The 24662-nt window shown below is 46.0% G+C and overlaps 1 protein-coding gene across 1 annotated transcript in view; it reads left to right on the top strand.

Annotated features, from left to right (window-relative positions):
- The window catches only part of hcn4 (hyperpolarization activated cyclic nucleotide gated potassium channel 4), a 157255-nt gene that overhangs the window by 72737 nt on the left and 59856 nt on the right, over positions 1 to 24662 (top strand). Inside the window, 1 exon segment of the mRNA XM_033014919.1 lies at positions 3174 to 3335. Within this exon segment, the coding sequence (XP_032870810.1) occupies positions 3174 to 3335 (162 nt within the window).

Genomic DNA, 24662 nt, shown 5'->3' on the forward strand with positions numbered 1-24662 from the left:
AGCACACAACAAAAGCTTTTCACTGTACCTCGGTACACGTGACAATAAACTAAACTCAACTGTTCCTTTAAGACCTTTATTACAGTAGATGATTAATACATAATGCATTAAGGAAAAATATATTTACTGTTCAAGTATAATATCTACACTTCTATTAGTAAGGCATCTTTTCGTAGGTACTTGAGTTAATGAACCTTGTTTTGCTTTTACATAATCAATCAATATTCTTGCCTTCAAAGTGTTTTTTATTGTACCCTGTTGCCTATGTTTAGTTCTTGTTGCAATCACATCTCCATAACATCACCTAGAATTGTTCTTACCGTATAATAAGACTGATCAACTAAGATAGATGAACTTTGCTTCAAGAGCCATTTGTTTAACATTCACATACGCAGAACGATGAATTATTTCTTTCTGAAGCTATACAAGCAATCAATAAATATACAATAAATAGTAATATAGTAAATTATCACTTATACTATGTGTTAAAGAAAACACCACAATGATCAGGCAAGATAATCAAGACTTTATTAAGGGTTTCGGCCTGAAACGCTGCCTATTTCCTTCGCTCCATAGATGCTGCTGCACCCGCTGAGTTTCTCCAGCATTTTGTGTCCACCTTCAGAACCGGGTTGCTTGTCATTCTGGTACCAATGGGCCCAATGGCTTCTTAACATTTTGAAAAGAACCAACCTATATATCAATGCTGGAGAAACTCAGCGGGTGCAGCAGCATCTATGGAGCGAAGGAATGGGTGACGCTTCGGGTCGAAACCCTGAAGGAAATAGGCAATGTTTCGGGCCGAAACCCAGAAGGGTTTCGGCCCGAAACGTTGCCTATTTCCTTCGCTCCATAGATGCTGCTGCACCCGCTGAGTTTCTCCAGCATTTTTGTGTACCTTCGATTTTCCAGCATCTGCAGTTCCTTCTTAAAAACAGTGATCACTGGGAATCCCCTAGATTGCTCAACCAACAAAGATTTACCAGAAAACAGAATTTTCCTGGGATGTGTTGTTTACTGTTGCAGGCATTTAAGCATTTTTCTTTCTTCCGAATGAGCTCATGACAATTATAAATCGTGCTCCTCTGAAAAATGCAGATCAGTAAACACAGCCCAATTCCACAGCCCCATTACAGATCAGCAGATGTCCTGTTACCCTTTCCACCTGTTTTTTTTATTGTTTTCGCATTGCCGTTTGTCCTTTGACAACGAAGAACAGAACCTAACGACAGTAGGCTGCAGGAAGCGCCAGGTACAAATGCTCAATATCAACCTTCTTTAAAGCACAGAATTATTTTGACACATGAAGAGGACTATTTTGGAGGACCAAGAAACCAAGAACCAAGACGACAGCAAGTGATAGAGACGGGTAGAGTGCCTAATAATGCTCAAAGTCCTCTTATATACATGTATACACACACACACGCCATGCGTGTATATATATAATATATGTGTGTGTGTGTTTGCAGATATATGTATATACTAAACCTTTCATTTCCATTCATTATATTGTTTACAGAGTACTATGATTCCATGTGTTCAAGAAGGAACTGCAGATGCTGGAAAATTGAAGGTACACAAAAAAGCTGGAGAAACTCAGCGGGTGCAGCAGCATCTATGGAGCGAAGGAAATAGGCAACGTTTCGGGCCGAAACCCTTCTTCAGACTCAGCGAAGGAAATGGGCAACGTTTTGGGCCGAAACCCTTCTTCAGACAAAGGGTTTTGGCCCGAAACGTTGCCTATTTCCTTTGCTCCATAGATGCTGCTGCTACACCCACTGAGTTTCTCCAGCTTTTTTGTGTACTATGATTCCATGTTGTGTTGTGCTGCCTCAAGTAAGGATTTCATTGCTCTATTTTGGACATATAACAATAAAACATTCTTGATTCTTGACTCTGGAACTCATAGTGAATAGTTTCACGGTCCAGATGTTTGGAGTATACAATTGGACAAACATTGTATTATATGATAGACAAAAATGCTGGAGAAACTCAGCGGTTGAGACAGCTTCTATCTCTTCCTTCGCTCCATAGATGCTGCTGCACCCGCTGAGTTTCTCCAGCATTTGTGTCTACCTTTGATTTTCCAGCATCTGCAGTTCCTTCTTAAACATAGTATTATATGTATGATTTGTGCTTTTCTGGCCATTCATAAGGTCATAAGAAATAGTAGAATTAGGCCATTCGGCACATCTAGTCTACTCATGGTTGATCTATCTCTCCCTCCTAACCCCATTCTCCTGCCTTCTCCCCATGACCTCTGACACCTGTACTAATCAAGAATCTATTTGTTTAAGAAGGAACTGCAGATGCTGGAAAATAGAAGGTAGACAAAAGTGCTGGAGAAACTCAGCGGGTGCGGCAGCATCTATGGAGCGAAGGAAATAGGCAACGTTTCGGGATGAAACGTTGCCTATTTCCTTTGCTCCATAGATGCTGCTGCACCCACTGAGTTTCTCCAGCACTTTTGTCTACCTAATCAAGAATCTATCTATCTCTGCCTTAAAAATATCCACTGACTTGGCCTCCACAGCTTTCTCTGGAAAATAATTCCACAGATTCACCACCCTCTGACTAAAGAAATTTCTCCTCATCTCCTTCCTAAAAGAACGTCCTTTAATTCTGAGGCTGTGACCTCTAGTCCTAGACTCTCCCACTAGTGGAAACATCCTCTCCACATCCACTCTATCCAAGCTGTTCTTGAACAGAGAGGAACATGTGCTATAATTTAAGATCCCTGCGTGTGGTTTTTGGCTGATGCTAACCTGCTGGGCTATCCTTCCTCTTGATAACTCCCTGGGAATCCAGCCTACCATCTCCGGATTTGACTGAAGGCTCTCAAAATAGCATTGTATCTGCCACTTCATGACAGGAGCACTGAAGCCTATCTGAAGACTAAGCATGGAGGAATGTTAATGGCAGCACCGAGGATTTTAAGCAATCAATTACATCTTTGAAATACCTTCACCTTTGAGCCCCAAAAGGTCATTCAGTTCTGTGATTCCATTGCGCTAAATAACACAAGACAGATTTGGACATTGGAATTTCTAAAGAAGAGGATGTTAGATTGCTTCCTGCACTGAAATTAGTTTCTTCCGCAAATGTATTGATCTGCTAATCAATAAAGGACTGTCTGGCATGAAGCTAACAAATTTTTTTTTTTCCGTTTGTAGATCTTCCACATGACTTATGACCTGGCAAGTGCGGTGGTGCGAATTGTTAACCTGATTGGGATGATGTTGCTACTGTGTCATTGGGATGGCTGCCTCCAATTCCTCGTGCCCATGTTGCAAGATTTCCCAGAGGATTGCTGGGTTTTCCTCAACGAGATGGTGGTAAGTGGCTCACATGGACAGGCGCTCGCACAGGCACGTAGGTCTTAAAGCTGATCACAAGCAGACTCTCTGCTGCTCCACAAGGTACCGAAGATAGACACGATAGAAGATAGGGCGGCCACGGTAGGGCAGCGGTAGAGTCGCTGCCTTGCAGCGCTTGCAGCGCCGGAGACCCCGGTTCGATCACGACTACGGGTGCTGTCTGTGCGGAGTTTGTACGTTCTCCCCGTGACCGAGTGGGCTTTCTCCGAGATCTTCAGTTTCCTCCTACACTCCAAAGACAAAACGCTGGAGTAACTCAGCGGGACAGGCAGCATCTCTGAAGAGAAGGAATGGGTGATGTTTTGGGTTGAGACCCTTCCTCAGACTGTCTACACCCACTTTGACTCCCATAGTTTTATATATTTCGAGCAGGTTGTCAAAATCTTGAAACAGGTACTGGAACCCACCGAGTACATGCTGACTATCGATCTCCCATTCACACTTGTTCAACGTTATGCCAATTTATAATCCATACCAGGCGTACTTTTACAGTGTCCAGTTAGCCTACAAACCACTCGTCTTTGGGTTGTGGGAGGAAACCGGAGCACCTGCAGGAAACCCACGTGGTCACAGGGAGAACATGCAAACTCCACACAGACAGCACCCAAGTCAAGAGTTAAGAGTGTTTATTGCCATATGTACCAAAACAGGACAATGACATTCTCGATTGTCAGGATTGAACCCCGATCTCTGGCGCTAGGAGCACCAGAGCATTGTCTTCACACTGATGCCATAAGCTGTGCAGGAAATGTAATGTTAGTCAAAGCCCCCTGATAACAATCCTGTAACATTGCTAAGAAAGACACAAAAATCTGGAGTAACTCAGCAGGTCAGACAACATCTCTGGAGAAAAGGAATAGGTGACGTTTCGGGTCTAGACCCTTCTTCAGACTGGGATAACATTGCTATCTGCACTGGAATTCTGCTCGTATTTCGCTAATGTTCCTTTCTGAGATTGAGATAAGAGGAGGCATGGAATGATGCAGATAATGGCATTGCTGGCCTGCCATTTACACTTGCCTTCAATGGATTATCCGGTCACCTCATGGCACTTAGCTAATCCTTCACAGTTTCAGTCTTGTCTAAAGATTAGATGCATCTTCAATGTGTTGGAGTGGCTGACAATACAAAGTGTTTCTGCCACAGTGAGACCATTTTTGAAAATGCCTCAAATTGTGCGATGCATCTGACTGATGTGAGATTTGTTTGCTTTCTGTGTTCCTTCCACTCAAAAGGTGCTGGGAGACATACTTTGTGGAAACAGGCCATTCAACCCATTGAGTCCATGTTGACCATAAAGCAAAGTTAGACACAAAAAGCTGGAGTAAATCAACGGGACAGGCAGCATCTCTGGAGAGAAGGAATGGGTGACGTTTCGGGCCGAGACCCTTCTCCAGAGAAGCTGCCTGTCCCGCTGAGTTTCTTTAGCATTTTGTGTCTATCTTGGATTTAAACCAGCCTCTGCAGTTCTTTCCCACACATTTTGACTGTAAAGCTCCCATTTACATTCATCCCTTGTCGACAAAAATGCTGGAGAAACTCAGCGGGTGAGGCAGCATCTATGGAGCGAAGGAAATAGGCAACGTTTCGGGACGAAACCCTTCTTCAGACATTAATCCCTGATTTATTCTCACCATATTCCCATGAACTTTCACTAGACTTTACTAACCCTCTACACGTGGCCAGACTCTAGAACCGCTTAGAGCAGCCAATCTTCCAATCGTTTTCATGTCTTTGGGATGTGGGAGGAAAGTGGACCATCTGGTCACAGGGAGGGTGTGCAAACTCCACACAGACAGCACTAGCAGTTGGGATTGAGTCCAGATTACCGGAGGTGTGAGCTAGCAGCCGTCCTACTCGCAACGTTTTGCACCTTTCGTTTAGTTTACATAGAAACATAGAAAATAGGTGCAGGAGTAGGCCATTCGGCCCTTCGAGCCTGCACCGCCATTCAATATGATCATGGCTGATCATCCAACTCAGTATCCTGTACCTGCCTTCTCTCCATACCCCCTGATCCCTTCAGCCACAAGGGCCACATCTAACTCCCTCTTAAATATAGCCAATGAACTGGCCTCAACTATATTCTGTGGCAGAGAATTCCACAGATTCACCACTCTCTGTGTAAAAAATGTTTTTCTCATCTCAGTGCTAAAAGATTTCCCCTTTATCCTTAAACTGTGACCCCTTGTCCTGGACTTCCCCAACATCGGGAACAATCTTCCTGCATCTAGCCTGTCCAACCCCTTAAGAATTTTGTAAGTTTCTATAAGATCCCCCCCTCAATCTTCTAAATTCTAGCGAGTACAAGCCGAGTCTATCCAGTCTTTCTTCATCTGAAAGTCCAGACATCCCAGGAATCAGTCTGGTGAACCTTCTCTGTATGGCAAGAATGTCCTTCCTCAGATTAGGTTTAGTTTAGTTTAGAGATATGGAAATAGCACCTTTGGCCCGCCGAGCCCTCGCTGACCAGCGTTCCCCACGCACCAGCACTGTCCTACACTAGTGACCATTTACAATCTTTTACGTGGGAGGTAACCGGAGCACCCAGGAAAAGCCCACGCAGTCACGGGGATAACGTACAAACATAGAGACAGCACCAGTCGTCAGGATCGAACCCTGGTCTCTGAATCGTTAAGGCAGCAACTCTACCGCTGCTCCACCATGCTGCCCCATGTTGTTGTAATGAAGGAACACACAGCAAACCTTAGTTATGCCTCTCGACAGAGGTCTTATTTCTAATCAACTTAGAAATTTGATTCAAAAAGCTGGAGTAACTAAGCGGGACCGAGACGGAATATCAATAAGACAAAATAGATTATCTGATCATTGCTATTTGTTGCCATTCCATTTATATGAGCATTCCATTGGCTGTATATTACTTTTCGGTGAGCATACGAGGGAGAGGGTACTATATTTTAGTTTAGTTTAGAGATACAGCGCAGAAACAGGCCCTTCAGCCCACCGGGTCCGCGCCAACCAGCGATCCCCGCACATTAACACTATCCTACACACACTAGGGACAATTTTTACATTGACACCAAGCCAATTAAGCTACACACCTGCACGCCTTATGAGTGTGGGAGGAAACCGAATATCTCGGAAAAACCCATGCAGGTCACGGGGAGAACGTGCAAACTCCGTACAGACAGCACCCGTAGTTGGGATCGAACCCAGGTCTCCGGCGCTGCATTCGCTGTAAGGCAGCAACTCTACCGCTGCGCCACCATGACCGCCACATATACGTACAACGGATGAATGAATGATATTTTATTGTCACAAGAGCCTCTCGCTACCCAACAGAAACTGGTTTAGTTAAATATCACATTGTTCATCCAGAAAGGAGTAAGGAATTCAGGGGAAAATGTGGAGCATGTGGCGTTAGGTGACAGGTCAAACATAACGTCGGTGAATGACAGGACAGGTTTGTGGAGCAAAATAGTCTTTGTTCCTGCTTGCTATTTTCCAATGTACAGCTGGGAGGTTTGTAAACAGTGTCGCTAATATTAGCTGTGGAAGAGCTGATCAGGATCCATCTTGCTGGTGTGGATTAGCATCAACAGCATGCCGGAAATATTTTCACCATTATGCATTGTGTGAGTTTTCCACTGACTTTGTTTTTAGGATTTACAACGATGAGTAGAGTTTATGCCCCTGTCCCACTTAGGAAACCTGAATGGAAACCTCTGGAGACATTGCGCCCCACCCAAGGTTTCCGTGCGGTTCCCGGAGGTTTTTGTCAGTCTCCCTACCTGCTTCCACTACCTGCAGCCTCCGGCAACCACCTGCAACCTCCGGGAACCGCACGGAAACCTTGGGTGGGGCGCAAAGTCTCCAGAGGTTTCCGTTCAGGTTTCCTAAGTGGGACAGGGGCATTAGAGTTGCTGCCTTTCATCGCTTACATCTCTGGAGAACCGGGTTCGATCCCGACTACAGGCGCTGTCTGTACAAAGTTTGTATCCCCCCCCCCCCCCCCCCCCCCTGTGACTGCGTGGATTTTCTCCGAGATCTTCGGTTTCCTCCCACACTCCAAAGGCACACAGGTTTGTAGGTTAATTGGCTTGGTGTAAGTGTAAATTGTCCCTTGTGTTAATGTGCGGGGATCGCTGGTTGGCCCGGACTCGATGGGCCGAAGGGCCTGTTTCCACACTGTATCTCTAAACTAAACTAAACTAAACAAAAGTGTTGAGATCCTCCCGGCTGTGGTGATCTCTCCTGTCACCGGAATGGTTATGTGTAGGAAAGAACTGCAGAAGGTGGACAAAAGCGCTGGAGAAACTCAGCGGGTGCGGCAGCGTCAATGGAGCGAAGGAAATGGGCAACGTTTCGGGCCGAAACCCTTCTTCCAGTCAGAGGAGGTAGTTGAGGCAGGCACTCACCACATTTAAAAGCCATTTGGACAGATATGTGAATGGGAAAAGTTTAGAGGGATACGGGCCAAATGTGGGACTAGTGTAGATGGGGCAGTTTGGTTGGCATGGACAAGTTGGGCCGAAGGGCCTGTTTCCACACTGCGTGACTCTAAAATATACCCATTTAATTGATTGCAGAATGATGACTGAGATCAACTAGTCTGTAGGAATAATCTACAAAGAAGATGCACAAAGTAAGCTATTCAGCCCCTGAAACATGTTGCTGTCTTTAAATGATCTTTGAGCGAACTCCACATTGCCCTTTCTCTATATTCCTCAAATCCTGGTCCATCTATTCCCAGTGTACCAATCTGTAGTTTACCATCAGTAATAATACCATCATACCCCTCAGTGCCATCATCGTAGTATAGTGCTTAATACCCCTGTATGTTATGTGGGGGACCAGTGTTGGGCGTCACGGTGGTGCAGCGGTAGAGTTGCTGCCTCACAGTGCCAGAGACCCAGGTTCGATCCTGACTCCGGGTGCTGTCTGTACGGAGTTTGCACGTTCTCACTGTGACCGTGTGGGTTTTCTCCGGGTGGTTTCCTTCTACATTCCAAAGACGTGCATGTTTGTAGGTTAATTGGCTTCTGTAAATTGATCCTAGTGTGTATTGGGGTAGGACTAGTATGCGGGGAACGCTGGTCGGCGTGGACTCGGTGCTGTATCTCTAAACTAAACAAAAAAAACTAAGCTATTGCCACAGGAGTTTCGCTTAAGTCATTGTGTAATTATGGCACAAAAACATCAAAGAAAATACTTCATCGTGAAAGAGTATAAATTAAATGTTACTGTATTTGGAGACTTGCTGTCAAATTAGACTGTAAAAGTACATATAGGTATGTGATCTGTGCGGAGGGATCCTCTCCAAGTGCAGTTTGCACACAAATGATAAACATTAAAGTGGAAAATGATAAATAATACCAGAGGGAATTGACAGAATATTGGCTTTATCGAAAATTTATGGCCCCTTGATTCGTTTGGCACCAGGGGTTGAATGTTATAGCAAGAAATAGATTGGGCAGGGAGGCAGAAAATGGCTTAAATAAATCAACAAACTTGCAAAAAGCTCTTTACAGCAATGAGTCGCATCACTGCATTTTACACATGAGCACAGCTAGAGGGGGGGGGGGGGGGGGGGGGGGGGGATCGCTGGAGCAGCGGTAGAGTTGCTGCCCTGCAGCGCGTGCAATGCCAGAGACCCGGGTTCGATCCCGACTACGGGTGTTTGTCCGTACGGAATTTTGTACGTTCTCCCTGTGTGGAGATCTGCAATTTCCTCCCACACTCCAAAGATGTACATGTTTGTAGGTTCATTGGCTTGGTGTAAAATGTTTTCAAAAAATTGTCCCTAGTGTGTGTGTGTGTGTGTGTGTGTGTGTGTAGGACAGGGTTAATGTGCAGGGATCGCTGGTCGACACGGACTCGTTGGGCCGAATGGTCTGTTTCCCCGCTGTATCTCTAAACTACACTAAACTAAAGAGGTCAGGTGGTGACAACAGATCCCAAAATCCTTACGATAGTTATTTCTCCAAAGATCATGTTGCCTAGAATTTGTGTCTAGGATGAAGAGGTGCAGTGACACCATAGACAATCCTTCTGAAGAAATCCCAGAAGTGGGCGAAAACACTAAGTTAGAGGGAATGTTGTATGATGAAGGAACTGCAGATGTCAGTTTGCACCGAAGATAGACACAAAATGCTGGAGTAACTCGGCGGGACAGGCAGCGTCTCTGGAGAGAAGGAATGGGTGACGTTTCAGTCTGAAGAAGGATCTCACCCATTTCTTCTCTCCAGAGATGCTGCCTGTCCCGCTGAGCTACTCCAGCACTTTGTGTCTATCTTCAGTTTAAAGCAGCATCTGGTTTCTTCTTGCACATATTCTACCTTTGATAGCTTCATATATGAAACCTTATCATATTCAATAGTTATCATATGTTTTGAAGACTTTCTGTTCATGAATATAATAGCTTTTTTTCCCAATGCTGCAACAGTATCTGCTCTTCAAAAGCATGACGTTTTGGGGGTTGTTAAGGTATTTAACTTCCTTTGGATATCTAACTTTTTAAACAGTAGTTAAATATTAGTCTTATCAAAAGAAATCCCGTGGATTATAGGCTGGCAATGATGGTGAACCTCTATAGTTCAAGTTCAAGTGAGTTTATTGTCATGTGTCCCTGTATAGGACAATGAAATTCTTGCTTTGCTTAAGCACACAGAAAATAGTAGGCATTTACTACAAAACAGATAAGTGTGTCCATATACCATGATATAAATATATACACACATGAATAAATAAACTGATAGTGCAAATAACAGAAAGTGGTTGGTAATAATCAGAGTTTTGTCCGAGCCAGGTTTAATAGCCTGATGGCTGAGGGGAAGTAACTATTCCTGAACCTGGTTGTTGCAGTCTTCAGGCTCCTGTACCTTCTACCTGAAGGTAGCAGAGAGATGAGTGTGTGGCCAGGATGGTGTGGGTCTTTGATGATACTGCCAGCCTTTTTGAGGCAGCGACTGCGATAAATCCCCTCAATGGAAGGAAGGTCAGAGCCGATGATGGACTGGGCAGTGTTTACTACTTTTTGTAGTCTTTTCCTCTCCAGGGCGTTCAAATTGCCGAACCAAGCCACGATGCAACCGGTCAGCATGCTCTCGACTGTGCACCTGTAGAAGTTAGAGAGAGTCTTCCTTGACAATCCGACTCTCCGTAATCTTCTCAGAAAGTAGAGGCGCTGATGTGCTTTTTTGATGATTGCATTAGTGTTCTCGGACCAGGAAAGATCTTCAGAGATGTGCACGCCCAGGAATTTGAAGCTCTTGACCCTTTCAACCATCGACCCGTTGATATAAATGGGGCTGTGGGTCCCCCTCCTACTCCTTCCAAACTTTTTGTAGTCTTTTCCTCTCCAGGGCGTTCAAATTGCCGAACCAAGCCACGATGCAACCGGTCAGCATGCTCTCGACTGTGCACCTGTAGAAGTTAGAGAGAGTCTTCCTTGACAATCCGACTCTCCGTAATCTTCTCAGAAAGTTAGAGGCGCTGATGTGCTTTTTTGATGATTGCATTAGTGTTCTCGGACCAGGAAAGATCTTCAGAGATGTGCACGCCCAGGAATTTGAAGCTCTTGACCCTTTCAACCATCGACCCGTTGATATAAATGGGGCTGTGGGTCCCCCTCCTACTCCTTCCAAAGAAAGCTCTATCTATAACAGACTATGCAAAGTATGAAGAAGGGTCTCGACCCGAAACGTCACCCATTCCTTCTCTCCAGAGACGCTGCCTGTCCCGCTGAGTTACTCCAGCATTTTGTGTCTTATCTTCAGTGCAAACCAGCATCTGCAGTTCCCTCCTACACTTTCTACCTAAACACCACTAAATAAAACAAGTTATATTGTCGAAGTTCTGCACGTGTAGAATCCTTGCAGAAAATAAATGGGCGAAAAACTCCAGGTACCTAGTTTTAGAATGCTGGAGAAACTCAGCGGGTGCAGCAGCATCTATGGAGCGAAGGAGATAGGCAACGTTTCGGGTTGAAACCCTGAAGGAAATAGGCAACGTTTCAGGACAAAAATGCTGGAGAAACTCAGCGGGTGTGGCAGCATCTATGGAGCGAAGGAAATAGGCAATGTTTCGGGCCGAAACCCTTGCGGGTTTCAACCCGAAACATTGCCTATTTCCTTCAGGGTTTCGACCCGAAACGTTGCCTATTTCCTTCAGGGTTTCGACCCGAAACGTTGCCTATTTCCTTCGCTCCATAGATGCTGCTGCACCCGCTGAGTTTCTCCAGCATTTTTGTGTACCTTCGATTTTCCAGCATCTGCAGTTCCTTCTTAAACACCTAGTTTTAGAAGTTTGGTAACAAACATTCGTGTTAAAAAAAGCTCACTTTATTCCTTTTTATTAAAATAACAAATTGATTGTTCCTTTTACATAATTCACAGCATTGTTCCTCTGCAGAGAAAAGAATGACTTTGTTCAATTGTGAAGATTCTGTTTGTTCAACAAAGACTTGTTAAGTACCTATTTCTACTGGGACCATTGCCACTTTATTTGTGTCAGCCAGTGTTAAAATCTACAAAGTGTTGGCAAGTGTGTCTGGGAAAGTCATCATCAAGGCATCGACAGAAGTATTGGTTTCTTATTTTGCGGTGTTTAAATAAGCTCGGAACAATATCACGCTCAGTACATGTTTGCACTTAGATTTCATTGCCGTTTCTCCCACTCTGCCAACTCACTTCGGAGGAGATTTGGAAGAAACAAAACAAGTATTTCTGTCAAAAACTAAAGGGTCAATGTTACTGGAGAAAGCCCATGGAAATTCCTGCTGCTTGTCTTAGGTTTCATTCCCAGCTTAGGTTTCATATGCAAAGGGGAGCGACAATCTGCAGCGTTGGAAAATGTGCCTCAAAACCAGGTTTAGGAAGGAACTGCAGATGCTGGTTTAAACCGAAGATGGACACAAAACGCTGGAGTAACTCAACGGGACATGAACCGGTTACACAGAAGGAAAGGAGATCTGTTGGAAGGAACTGCAGGTGCAGCGTTACACCGAAGATAGACTCAAAATGCTGGAGTAACTCAACGGGACATGCAGCGAAGGAATAGGTGACGTTTCAGGTCGAGACCAGGAAGCATCTATGGAGTGAAGGAATAGGTGACGTTTCGGGTCGAGACCCTTCCGGGTCTCGACCCGAAATGTCACCTATTCCTTCGCTCCATAGATGTTGCCTCACCCGCTGAGTAACCCCAGCATTTTTGTCTACCTTCGATTTTTCCACCATCTGAAGTTCTTTCTTAAACTTTTTGTATTCCACATGTGAAGTATGTGTTTGAATATATATCTGAATCACTAATCAGTCGTATGACTGAAATATGTAATCAAAGGATATTGATTACATATATGCCTATTTCCTTCGCTCCATAGATGCTGCCGCACCCGCTGAGTTTCTCCAGCACTTTTGTCTACCCATTCCTTCTCTCCAGAGATGCTGCCTGTCCCGTTGAGTTACTCCAGCATTTTCAGCCTATCTTCGGTGCAACGCTGCACCTGCAGTTCCTTCCAACACAGATCTCCTTTCCTTCTGTGTAACCGGTTCATGACTGAGTGATGAATCCTACAAAGGGGACGAAAGGCTTCAGGTTCCCTTTGGTTGAAAACTACTCAGCGATCCCGATCAAGAATTCAAACCCACGGACGAACAGAATTGAAACCTGTCGCACGGCCTCGGGGAAAGATGAAGGAATGAAAACCTCCTGGTTACAGTCTTTGAAATGCAAATACATCGAATCACAAATGCAAAAGATGTGCAGCATTCCATTTCACTCAGCTCCAGAGGTTTGATGCATTCCGAATTTTGGAGGCAAATAGGATGCATGGACTAGAGCTGCTGCCTCACAGCGCCAGAGACCCGGGTTCAATCCTGACCTCTGGTGCTGTCTGTGTGGAGTTTGCACGTTCTCCCTGTGACCTGCGTGAAGGCGCGCTGGCTTGCAGGCTAATTGGCCCTCTACAACAGAGTCATAGAGTGATACAGTGTGGAAACAGGCCCTTCGGCCCAACTTGCCCCCACCGGCCAACATGTCCCAGCTACACTAGTCCCACCTGGCCTGCGCTTGGTCCATATCCCTCCAAACCTGTCCTATCAATGTACCTGTCTAACTGTTTCTAAAACGTTGGGATAGTCTCAGCCTCAACTACCTCCTCTGGCAGCTTGTTCCATACACCCACCACCCTTTGAGTGCAAATGTTTCTGTGTGACTTTGATTTTGTTTAGAGATACAGTCTGGGAACAGGCCCTTCTGCCCATCGAGTCCGCACTGACCAATGATCCCCCGTACACTAGTTCCATTCTAGGCACTAGGGCCGATTAACCGATAAATCTGGACATCTTCGCAATGTGGGCGGAAACCGGAGCCCCTGGAGAAATCTAATGCTGTCGCAGGGAGAACATGCGAACTCCACGCCAACAGCACCTGAGATCAGGATCAAACCCGGGTCTCCGGTGCGGTAAGGCAGCAGCTCTACCGCTGCCTTTGAATAAACACTGATATCGCCAGAGGTGGCACATCCAGAAAATAGAACACATGAAACGTTGGCACGGTGGCGCAGCGGTAGATTTGCTGCCTGACAGCGCTTGCAGCGCCAGAGACCCGGGTTCGATCCCGACTATGGGCGCTGTCTGCACGGAGTTTGTACGTTCTCCCCGTGACCTGCGTGGGTTTTCTTAGAGATCTTTGGTCCCCTCCCACACTCCAAAAACGTACAGGTTTGTAGGTTAATTGGCTTGGGTTTGTATACTTGGTATGAGTGTAAATTGTCCCTCGTGTGTGTAGGATAGTGTTAGATAGTGTGCGGGGATTGCTGGCCGGTTTCCGCGCTGTATCTCTATACTAAAGTAAACTAAAAGAAAAATCTCTGTACTAGAAATATAAATAATATTGTCATGGGCTCCATGCTGCGTTCTAACCTGCAGAGAGGCAGTAGACCGTACCCCATCATATTGGCGGGGAGATTGCCGATCTCCCACCCATTGTTTGTCAGTAACGAGATGTGCCTCGGTGTGACAGTCACCATGGGAGACAGCAGTGTCCAGGCATTCTCCGACGCCTGGCTGAACTGATGAACATTTCTCCCTCGCACCTCACGTGCCTCAACTGGACAGCGGGCGGTGCGGTGTGTTTGATGAGATTGCCAATGGCCCCTATCGCTTGGAGCCAAGTGCAAGTGGCACATTGTGTGGAGCTCCCAGCGGGGGGTGACAGATTGAACGGGGAAGTGTAATGACATGGCGATGTTGTGATTCCAGTCCTTGATCTCACTGCTTGCCGGTACAAGCAAGGACACAATACTATGTGTGTAGAAATGAAACAGTGGATGCTGGTTTATACCGAAGATAGACACAATAAGGTGCTGGTGTAACTCAGCGGGTCAGGCAGCATCTCTGATGGATATATATAGATACACACACACACACATGCACATGCACACGCGAACACACACACAGAAGCAGGCGCGAACACAGACACACACACGGCCACGCACACACATACATATATACACACATCGACCCACACACACATATATATAAAACTAGCCTAAGTGGGACCCGTTGGGTCTCAGTTCATATGGGAGGGCTGGTCCCCCAACGCAATATTCCACCTCTCCACCAATTCCAATATTGGTGGCCAGTAGGCAGGGGGGAGGGGGAGGGCTTTCAGGAGCGCTAGCATGGGTGTTGTGGGTCAAGTTAAGTCAAGCACAGTGAGTGCAGGGCCAACAATCCATTTCAATCCACTTAAAGTCAAGTCAAGTCAATCCATTTCAAGTCAAGTCAAGTCAATCCATTTCAAAGGCAGGCCAAACAACTCATTGCATTGTCATTTCATTTCCAATTTTGCATTGAAGTTTCAAGCACAGGCAGGGCAGGCCAAACAACTCATTGCATTGTCATTTCATTTCCAATTTTGCATTGCAGTTTCAAGCACAGACAGGGCAGGCCAAACAGCTCATGGCATTGTCATTAAGGGCTAACAAATCATTTATTGCTGAAGGGTCTGTTCATGTGCAGGTTAACAAAAATGCTGGAGAAACTCAGCGGGTGCGGCAGCATCTATGGAGCGAAGGAAACAGGCAACGTTTCGGGCCGAAACCCTTCTTCAAACTCCATAGGTGCTGCCGCACCCGCTGAGTTGCTCCAGCATTTTTGTCTACCTTCGATTTTCCAGCATCTGCAGTTCCTTCTTGAACTGTTCATGTGCAGTATTATTCCACATTCCATGTTCTATTTATAGTTTAGTTTAGAGATACAGCGTGGAAACGGGTACTTCAGCCCACCAAGTCCACACCGACCAGTGATCCCCGCACACCAACACTATCCCACGCACACTCGGGAGAATTTTCATTTACACCAAGTCTATTAACCTCAAACCTGTACGTCTTTGGAGTGTGGGAGGAAACCAGGGATCCCGGAGAAAACCTACGTGGTCACAGGGAGAACGTGCAAACTCCGTATAGATAGCACCCGTAGTCAGGATCGAACCTGGGTTTTTGGCGCTCTGAGGCAGTGACTCTACCGCTGCGCCACCCTGTGGTTTCAACAGCACAACCTATTTGTCATTGAAGGCAGGGGTATAAGCAATGGATCGACTGGGCTTATATTCACTGGAATTTAGAAGGATGAGAGGGAATCTTATAGAAACATATACCATTCTTAAAGGATCGGACAGGCTAGATACAGGAAAACCTTTCCCGATGTTGGGGGAGTCCAGAACCAGGGGTCACAGTTCAAGAATAAGGGGAGGCCATTTAGGACTGAGATGAGGAAAAACTTTTTCAGCCAGAGAGTTGTGAATCTGTGGAATTCTCTGCCACAGAAGGCAGTGGAGGCCAATTCACTGGATGTTTTCAAGAGAGAGTTGGATAGAGCTCTTTGGGCTAACGGAATCAAGGGATATGGGGAGAAAGCAGGAACGGGGTACTGATTCTGGATGATCAGCCATGATCACATTGCATGGCGGTGCTGGCTCGAAGGGCCGAATGGCCTACTCCTGCACCTACTTTCTATGTTTCTTTTAGGCAAGACTCGTGCTTTTCAGCCTTGGATCTAATAGAGTCTTGGATCTTTAGTATCCTTGCACCCTAGGGGAAATTCCCAGGTTTATCACCTCAACTGAAAGGTCAGTTCCTCTGTGTAGCACTGGTGAAAAGAAGCAAGTCTACCGGTTAAATTATATCTCAGTTATGAATACTTAAAAGATACGAATGGGGTGAGTTCACAATGCCCCTGTGAGATATCAGGCTCACAAATGTTAGCAGAATCAAATGAAATTCCTTTGCCATTTCCCTGCTATTGAACAGAGGCTGTGATCTGGATCAGGTACATTGTCATATCGGGCACAATTTGATGTTGACCTCAAAGAGCGATGAGGTTAAGGTGAAGATGCAAATGTAAGCGGAGGCTGGAAGCAGAGAACAAATGAGCCTGTGGGTAATACCATGCATGTTATCTTTCTGCTCAGGAGCTCTCAGCTGACACTGTGATAATCACAGCACCCGAATATAAATGTCAGTCTATTGATATTAATGTCTCTGCTACTTGCAGCAGAGCTGCACAGAAAACCTGGAGACACAAGGTGTTTAAGAAGGAACTGCAGATGCTGGAAAATCGATGGGTAGATAAAAATGCTGGAGAAGCTCAGCGGGTGAGGCAGCATCTATGGAGAGAAGGAAATAGGCAACGTTTCGGGTCGAAACCCTTCTTCAGACAGGACAGGCCATTTACTCACTCAACGGGCTTGCAAAGGAATGATGTGGAGTTCTCTACCACAGAAGCCAATGAACATCCTTCTGGGACGTATTTTCAACATTTACCCCGATAGATTTTTGAACATGGTGAATTCACGGATATGTTTTTAGGATGGGAAGATCAACAATGATAGAGACAAAAAGCTGGAGTAACTCAGTGGGACAGGCAGCATCTCTGAAGAGAAGGAATGGGTGACGTTTTGGGTCGAAACCCTTCTTCAGATCAACAATGATCTTCTGGTAAGATAGAACGGAATCAAGGAGTCAAACAGATAACTCAGGTCGAAACCCTTCTTCAGACATTGCCTATTTCCTTCGCTCCATAGATGCTGCCTCACCCGCTGAGTTTCTCCAGCATTTTTGTTTACCTGGAGACACAAGGTTTAGGTTCAAGCTTATTATAGTCAGGTTACTGAGGCACTGTCAGGAGCGTGGGGGGAAATAGATGTGCAGGAAGGAACTGCAGATGCTAGTTTTAAACGGAAGATAGACGCAAAATGCTGGAGTAACTCAGCTGGACAGGCAGCATCTTTGGAGAGAAGGAATGGGCGACGTTTTGGGTCGAGGCCCTTCAGACGAAAGGTCTTGACTTGAAACGTCACCCATTCCACGGTGGTGCAGCGGTAGAGTTGCTGTCTTACAGCGCTTGTAGCACCCGAGACCCGGGTTAGATCCTGACTAACAGGTGCTGTCTGTGTGGAGTTTGCATATTCTCCCCATGACTTGCGTGGGTTTTCCCCGAGATCTTCGGTTTCTTCCCGTACAGGTTTGTAGGTTAATTGATTTGGTACAAGTACAAATTGTCCCTAGTGCATGTGGGATGGTGTTAATGTCCGGGGATCGCTGGTCGGCGCGGACTCGGTGGGCCGAAGGGCCTCTTTTCGCGCTGTATCTCTAAACTAAACTAAGCTAAGACTCTTATGACTCTGTCTATAAAAGGACACAAAGTACTGGAGTAACTCAGCGGGTCATTCAGCATCTCTGGAGAACATGGATAGGTGACGTTTCAGGTGGGTAACCCTTCTCCAGACTGGCTCTATCTATGCCGTTTATCACTCCATGGCTCTATACAGCAAAGACATTGTGAACCTATTATAAAGCATCATTAACAATTAATTTGCAGATAGCTTCCATATTCTTTTTATGTACATCCGCTGCTATTTCCTTTTCGAGGATGTTGAGCAACGTGAAGGTGAAATTACCAGGAGGGCTGGCTTGCCTGGTCTGCCTTCCTTGATGCAGGAAACATGTTCACGATGTTGGCTGGGTCCAGAACCAGGGGTCACAGTTTAAGAATAAGGGGTAGGCCATTTAGAAAGGAGATGAGTCGATGTGAAGTCCAGGACAAGGGGTCACAGCTTAAGGATAAGGGGGAAATCCTTTAAAACCGAGATGAGAAGAACTTTTTTCACACAGAGAGTGGTGAATCTCTGGAACTCCCTGCCACAGAGGGTAGTCGAGGCCAGTTCATTGGCTATATTTAAGAGGGAGTTAGATGTGGCCCTTGTGGCTAAGGGGATCAGAGGGTATGGAGAGAAGGCAGGTACGGGATACTGAGTTGGATGATCAGCCATGATCATATTGAATGGCGGTGCAGGCTCGAAGGGCCGAATGGCCTACTCCTGCACCTAATTTCTATGTTTCTATGTTTCTATGAGGAAAAACGTTTTCACGCAGAGAGTTGTGAATTTGTGGCAGTGGAGTCCGATTCACTGGATCCATTCAAAAGAGAGTTAGATAGAGCTCTTAGGGCTAGTGGAATCAAGGGCTATGGGGAGAAGGCAGGAACGGGATACTGATAGGGGATGATCAGCCATGATCACATTGAATGGCGGTGCTGGCTCGAAGGGCCGAATGGCCTACTCCTGCACCTATTGCCTATGCATCTTTATGTCCAAATTCGTACAAACGTGCCAGAGATGCTGCCATTGTAACCCACCTTTCATTCATCTCTATTGTCACATTCCTTCGAGGGCAATTCTTGTTCGATTAAATTGGCTTGTCTACAGACTTTGGCCACCTGTATCTGTAATAGAAAAAACACCACATTCTTCTTCAATCTTATCATTCCTAACCCTTCTCAAAAGAATCTCAATCACAGTTACCTTTCCTCCTGGTTCATCAACAAGTGCACCTTATCATCCATTTAAAAATTGCATCCTTATTTCTAACTCCACTTTTATTCAGGGAGCTATGTAACCTCCACAATTCATTTGTTTTCATTCATAGAGATGTCGGTATTGTCGACAATGTCAGCATATCTTATACAGCGCATCACACAAACCATCTTGGTTTGCAGGCTAATTGGCTTTGTATAGATGTTGACTGTTCCTAGTGTGTGTAGGATAGTGCTAGTGTGCGGGGTTTGCTGATCGGTGCAGACTCGGTGGGCCGAAGGGCCTGTTCTTGGTTCTTGGTTTCTTGGTCCTCCAAAATATTCCAAATGGAATTTAAACTGGAGGTGGTGAAGGGAGGGATTAAGCCAGAAAGGGTTATTGGGAAGAAAGAGCTACTTTAAATTTAGTTACATCTGGTTGGGTAACTATAGTTGGGTGGAGATTATTCCATGCTTTCATTGTGCGGGGGAAGAACGAATTGCTGTACACATCTGTCTTTGTAGCTGGGATCACAAATTGCCTGTTTCCACGCTGTGTCTCTATAAACTAAACTAAACTAAACTAAACTAAACTAAAGTTAGTCTGATGAAGGGTCTCGACCCGAAACGTCGTCTATTTTCTTCACTCCATAGATGCTGCCTCACCCGCTGAGTTTCTTCAGCTTTTTTGTCTACCCTAAACTAAACTAAACTCTCGTCAAACTAAATTTTCTTTGTGGAGAATCCTTCATTTTAACAATTGCATCCTTGTGTTTAAATCCCAGTAACTTGCCGTAAGACCATAAGAAATAGGAGCCATTCGGCCCATCGAGCCTACTCCGCCATTCAATCATGGCTGATCTATTTTTCCCTCTCAATCCCAATCTTGCGCCTTCTTTGTGTAACATTTTCCGTGCTTACTAATCGAAAGTCTTTCAACCTCTGCTTTAAAAATACCCAGTGATTGAGCCTCCACGTCTGTGGTAATGGATTCAAGCGGCACGGTGGTGCAGCGGTAGAGTTGCTGCCTTGCAGCGCCAGGGACCCGGGTTTGATCTTGACCATGGGTGCTGCCTGTACGGAGTTTGCACGTTCTCCTTGTGACCGCGTGGGTTTTCTCCGAGTCCTCCGCTTCCCTCCCACATTCCAAAGATGTGTATTTGTAGGTTAATTGGCTTCTGGTAAATTGTTCCGAGTGCAATGGATAGTGCTAGTGCACGGGGAGATGGCTGGTCAGTGCGGGAAAGGTGGGCCGAAGGGCCTGTTTCCACGCTGTATTTCTAAAGTCTAAAGTCAAAATAATTCCACAGGTTCTTGCTAAAGAGCAAATGATACATCAGCCACGATTTACTGAATATCCACGGAATAGACTTAATAGACAATAGGTGCAGGAGTAGGCCATTCGGCCCTTCGAGACAGCACCGCCATTCAATGTGATCATGGCTGATCGTCCCCAATCAGTACCCCGTTCCTGCCTTCTCCCCATATCCCCTGACTCCGCTATTTCTAAGAGCCCTATCTAGCTCTCTCTTGAAAGCATCCAGAGAACCTGCCTCCACCGCCCTCTGAGGCAGAGAACTCCACAGACTCACCACTCTCTGTGAGAAAAAGTGTTTCCTCGTCTCCGTTCTAAATGGCTTACTCATTCTTAAACTGTGTGGCCCCTGGTTCTGGACTCCCCCAACATGGGGAACATGTTTCCTGCGTCTAGCGTGTCCAAACCCTTAACAATCTTGTATGTTTCAATGAGATCACCTCTCATCCTTCTAAACTCCAGAGTGTACAACCCCAGCTGCTCCATTCTCTCAGCATATGACAGTCCCGCCATCCCGGGAATTAACCTTGTAAACCTACGCTGCACTCCCTCAATAGCAATAATATGGGCCGAATGGCCTAATTCTCCTCCTATCACTTATGAACATGAAATTGCTGCCTGATCCGCTGAGTTACTCCAGTATCTAGTGTCTACCTTCAGTGTGAACCAGCATCTGCAGTTCCTTCCTAAACATGATGAAAGGATATTACTGAGTATTTCGTGTTTTTATGTGACATCCTGCTTTTTTAAAGAGAGTGTTAATATATCGCACAAGAACAATGTGGTTACACGTGGATACCAGGGGACATGGGTTCAAGGTGAAGGGGAAAAGATTTAATAGGAATCCGAGGGGTAACATTTTCACACAGTGGGTGGTGGGTGTATGGAACAAGCTGCCAGAGGCAGTAGTTGAGGCTGGGACCATCCCATCGTATAAGAAACAGTTGGACAGGTACATGGATAGGACAGGTTTGGAGGGTTATGGACCAAGCGCAGACAAATGGGACTAGTGTAGCTGGGACATTGTTGGCCGGTAGACAAAAATGCTGGAGAAACTCAGCGAGTGCAACAGCATCTATGGAGCGAAGGAAATAGGCAACGTTTCGTGCCGAAACCCTTCTGAAGAATTTTTGTCTACCTTCGATTTTCCAGCATCTGCAGTTCCTTCTTAAACATGATCATAATCATACTTTATTAGCCAAGTATGTTTTGGAACATACGAGGAATTTGATTTGCCATACAGTCATACCAATACATAGCAACAAGACACACAAAATACACGTTAAGCGGAGTGGCGAGGAGAAGAGCCATCAAGAACACCACAGAGGCAGCAGAGAAAGCCTCGAGATGGCTCTGGATCAGGAGAGGAGATCCATGGGGGGGGGGGGGGGGGGGGGGGGGGGGGGGGGGGGGGGGGGGAGGGGCGAATGCCACCTGAACACAAGTCGTGGTCTGATCAGCCATGGCTGGGTCGCCTGGGCGAGGGTGTCTGATGTTGAAAGACCCGATGACCCCGGGTTACATCACTGATGATGCGTTCAGGAGCATCAAGATGAGGAACACATTTTTCACACCGAGAGTGGTGAATCTGTGGAATTCTCTGCCACAGAAGGTAGTTGAGGCCACAGTTCATTTGCTATATTTAAGAGGGAGTTAGATGTGGCCCTTGTGGCTAAAGGGATCAGGGGGTATGGAGAGAAGGCAGGTACAGGATACTGAGTTGGATGATCAGCCATGATCATATTGAATGGCGGTGCAGGCTCGAGGGGCCGAATGGCCTACTCCTGCACCTATTTTCTATGTTTCTATGTTTCTATCAAGAGATGTATTTTTATCAATAACATAAACATCCACCACAGTGACTCCTCCACATTCCTCACAGTGATGAAAGGCGAAAAAAAGCTCCCTTCTTTGTTCTCCGCCATAGCCTTGGACGTAGCCCGGCCTCTCACCTGCTGGAATTGTTCTAAGGTTAACATTGATTGATGGTGTTATTTCAGGACAGCTTTAATTTACCTCCTCACCTGTCTGTCACCCGCTGCCTGCTTCCCTTTCTCAGGGTCCTGTCAAGTTAGGAGCGAATTGGCCAGATATTGCCAACAGGAGGCATAATTAATTAACCAGAGTTAAATGAAGGCACCTACTGAACGATTGGGGGAGGTAATGAGGCTGTCAAAGACTCGTGTCCCGCGGAGTGTGAGGAAAGGTTCAATTCTCAGCTGTCAATTTTGGATTAAATCGCGGCCAGATCCATCCTTATTGTCTCAAAAACCAGCTGAGAATTGTCCAAATTACTTTGAATGTTTCACTCCTGGAGCAGCGGACACTGCCCGCAGTTTCCCCTCCCCCAGGGCGGCACGGAGGCGCAGCGGGTAGAGCTGCTGCCTCGCAACGCCAGAGACCCACGTTCCATCCCGACCTCGGGGTGCTGTCTGCGCGGAGTTTGCACGCTCTCCCCGTGACCGCGTGGGTTTCCTCCGCGTTCTCCGGTTTCTTCCCACGTCCCAAAGACGTGCGGGTTTGTAGGTGAATTGGCCCTCTGTGTAAAATTGTCCGCAATGAGTAGGGAGTGGAGGCGAAGGTGGGATAACATAGAACCAGTGTGACTGGGTGATCAATGGGGTAGCGAGGACCCGATGGGCCGAAGGGCCTGTTTCCAGAAAGATTAAACTCAACTAAACAAACATCTTTGTCATTCGGGGCTTGTGGTATGTGGGAAATAGTGAGGTTGGTTTGCTATAAGCTCCAACCAACAGTTATGAGACACAGTTACCAGACACAGATGCTGGCTATTTATGTGTGTGTGTATGTGACACAGTGAGGTGTATATTTAACATGTGCAGGATGGAACTGCAGATGCTGGTTTAAACCGAAGATGGACACAAAAATCTGGAGTAACTCAGCAGGTCAGGCAGCATCTCTGGAGAGAAGGAATGGGTGACGTTTCGGGTTGAGACCCTTCCTCAGACTGACAGTCAGGGGAGAAGGGAAACAAGAGATATGGATGGTGTAATAGAAAGATTTAACAGTGATAACATTATGTCTCAGTGTAAAGGGCCTGTCCCACTTACGGGACCTTTACAGGCAACTGCTGGCACCTGTGATAGGTCGCCAAAATTTTCAACATGTTGAAAATTCAGCGGCGACCAAAAAGACGCTACGACTCTTTGGAGACCTCTCACGACCATGCTGTGGTGGTGCTGGCTCAAAGGGCCGAATGGCCTACACCTGCACCTATTGTCTATTGTCAAAGTGGACGAAATTCGAGGAAAATGTAGAACATTTCTTCTCCTTCTCCCCTCTCCTATTGGGCAAGAGGTTATAGTTGGCAAACTATGTAGGAAGGAACTGCAGATGCTGGTTTATACTGTTGGAAGTGCTGGAGTAACTCAACGGGTCAGGCAGCATCTCTGGAGAAAAGGAATAGTTGATGTTTCCACCTATCTCTCAAATTTTTGGAATTTTTTCAGAGAGTTATTGAAAAAATTCCGCTCACTTTTGTCTACCTTCGATTTTCCAGCATCTGCAGTTCCTTCTTAAATATCTTCCACCATTACTGTCTGCTTGCTTCCTTGAAGCCTATTCTCCATCCAGTCAGCTAGCTCTACTTGGATCACCTGCGATCTAGCCTTCCAGAGCTGCCTAGCATAAGTATTTACAAATAATATATGCATTTCCTTGGCTCACAAAATACACTCGTAAGATAGACACAAAATGCTGGAGTAACTCAACGGGACAGGCAGCATCTCTGGAGAGAAGGAATGGGTGACGTTTCGTGTCGAGACCCTTCTTCAGACTACTTGAGATAGCCACAAAGAGCAGGAGTAACTCAGCGGGACAGGCAGCATCTGTGGAGAAACATCCTTAAGACTGACCCTACCCGAAACGTCACCCATTCCTTCTCTCCAGAGATGCTGCCTGTCCCGCCCGCTGAGTTACTCAAGCAGTTTGCGTCTATCTTGGGTGTAAATCAGCATCTGCAGTTCCCTCCCGCACAAGTCCACTAGTAAGCCATGCACCCTCAGAAGATTTTGGATGGCCATGAACACACTTGATGTAAGAGTGCCTGACAACATATACAACCTGCAGCAAAATAACCAGGGGCCACAAGTGCACATCTTGTTCAGACAGCAGGGGAATTAATCGAAAGGAATA

This window comes from Amblyraja radiata, chromosome X, assembly GCF_010909765.2.
Source record: "Amblyraja radiata isolate CabotCenter1 chromosome X, sAmbRad1.1.pri, whole genome shotgun sequence".
In the NCBI taxonomy this organism is placed as follows: Eukaryota; Metazoa; Chordata; class Chondrichthyes; order Rajiformes; family Rajidae; genus Amblyraja; species Amblyraja radiata.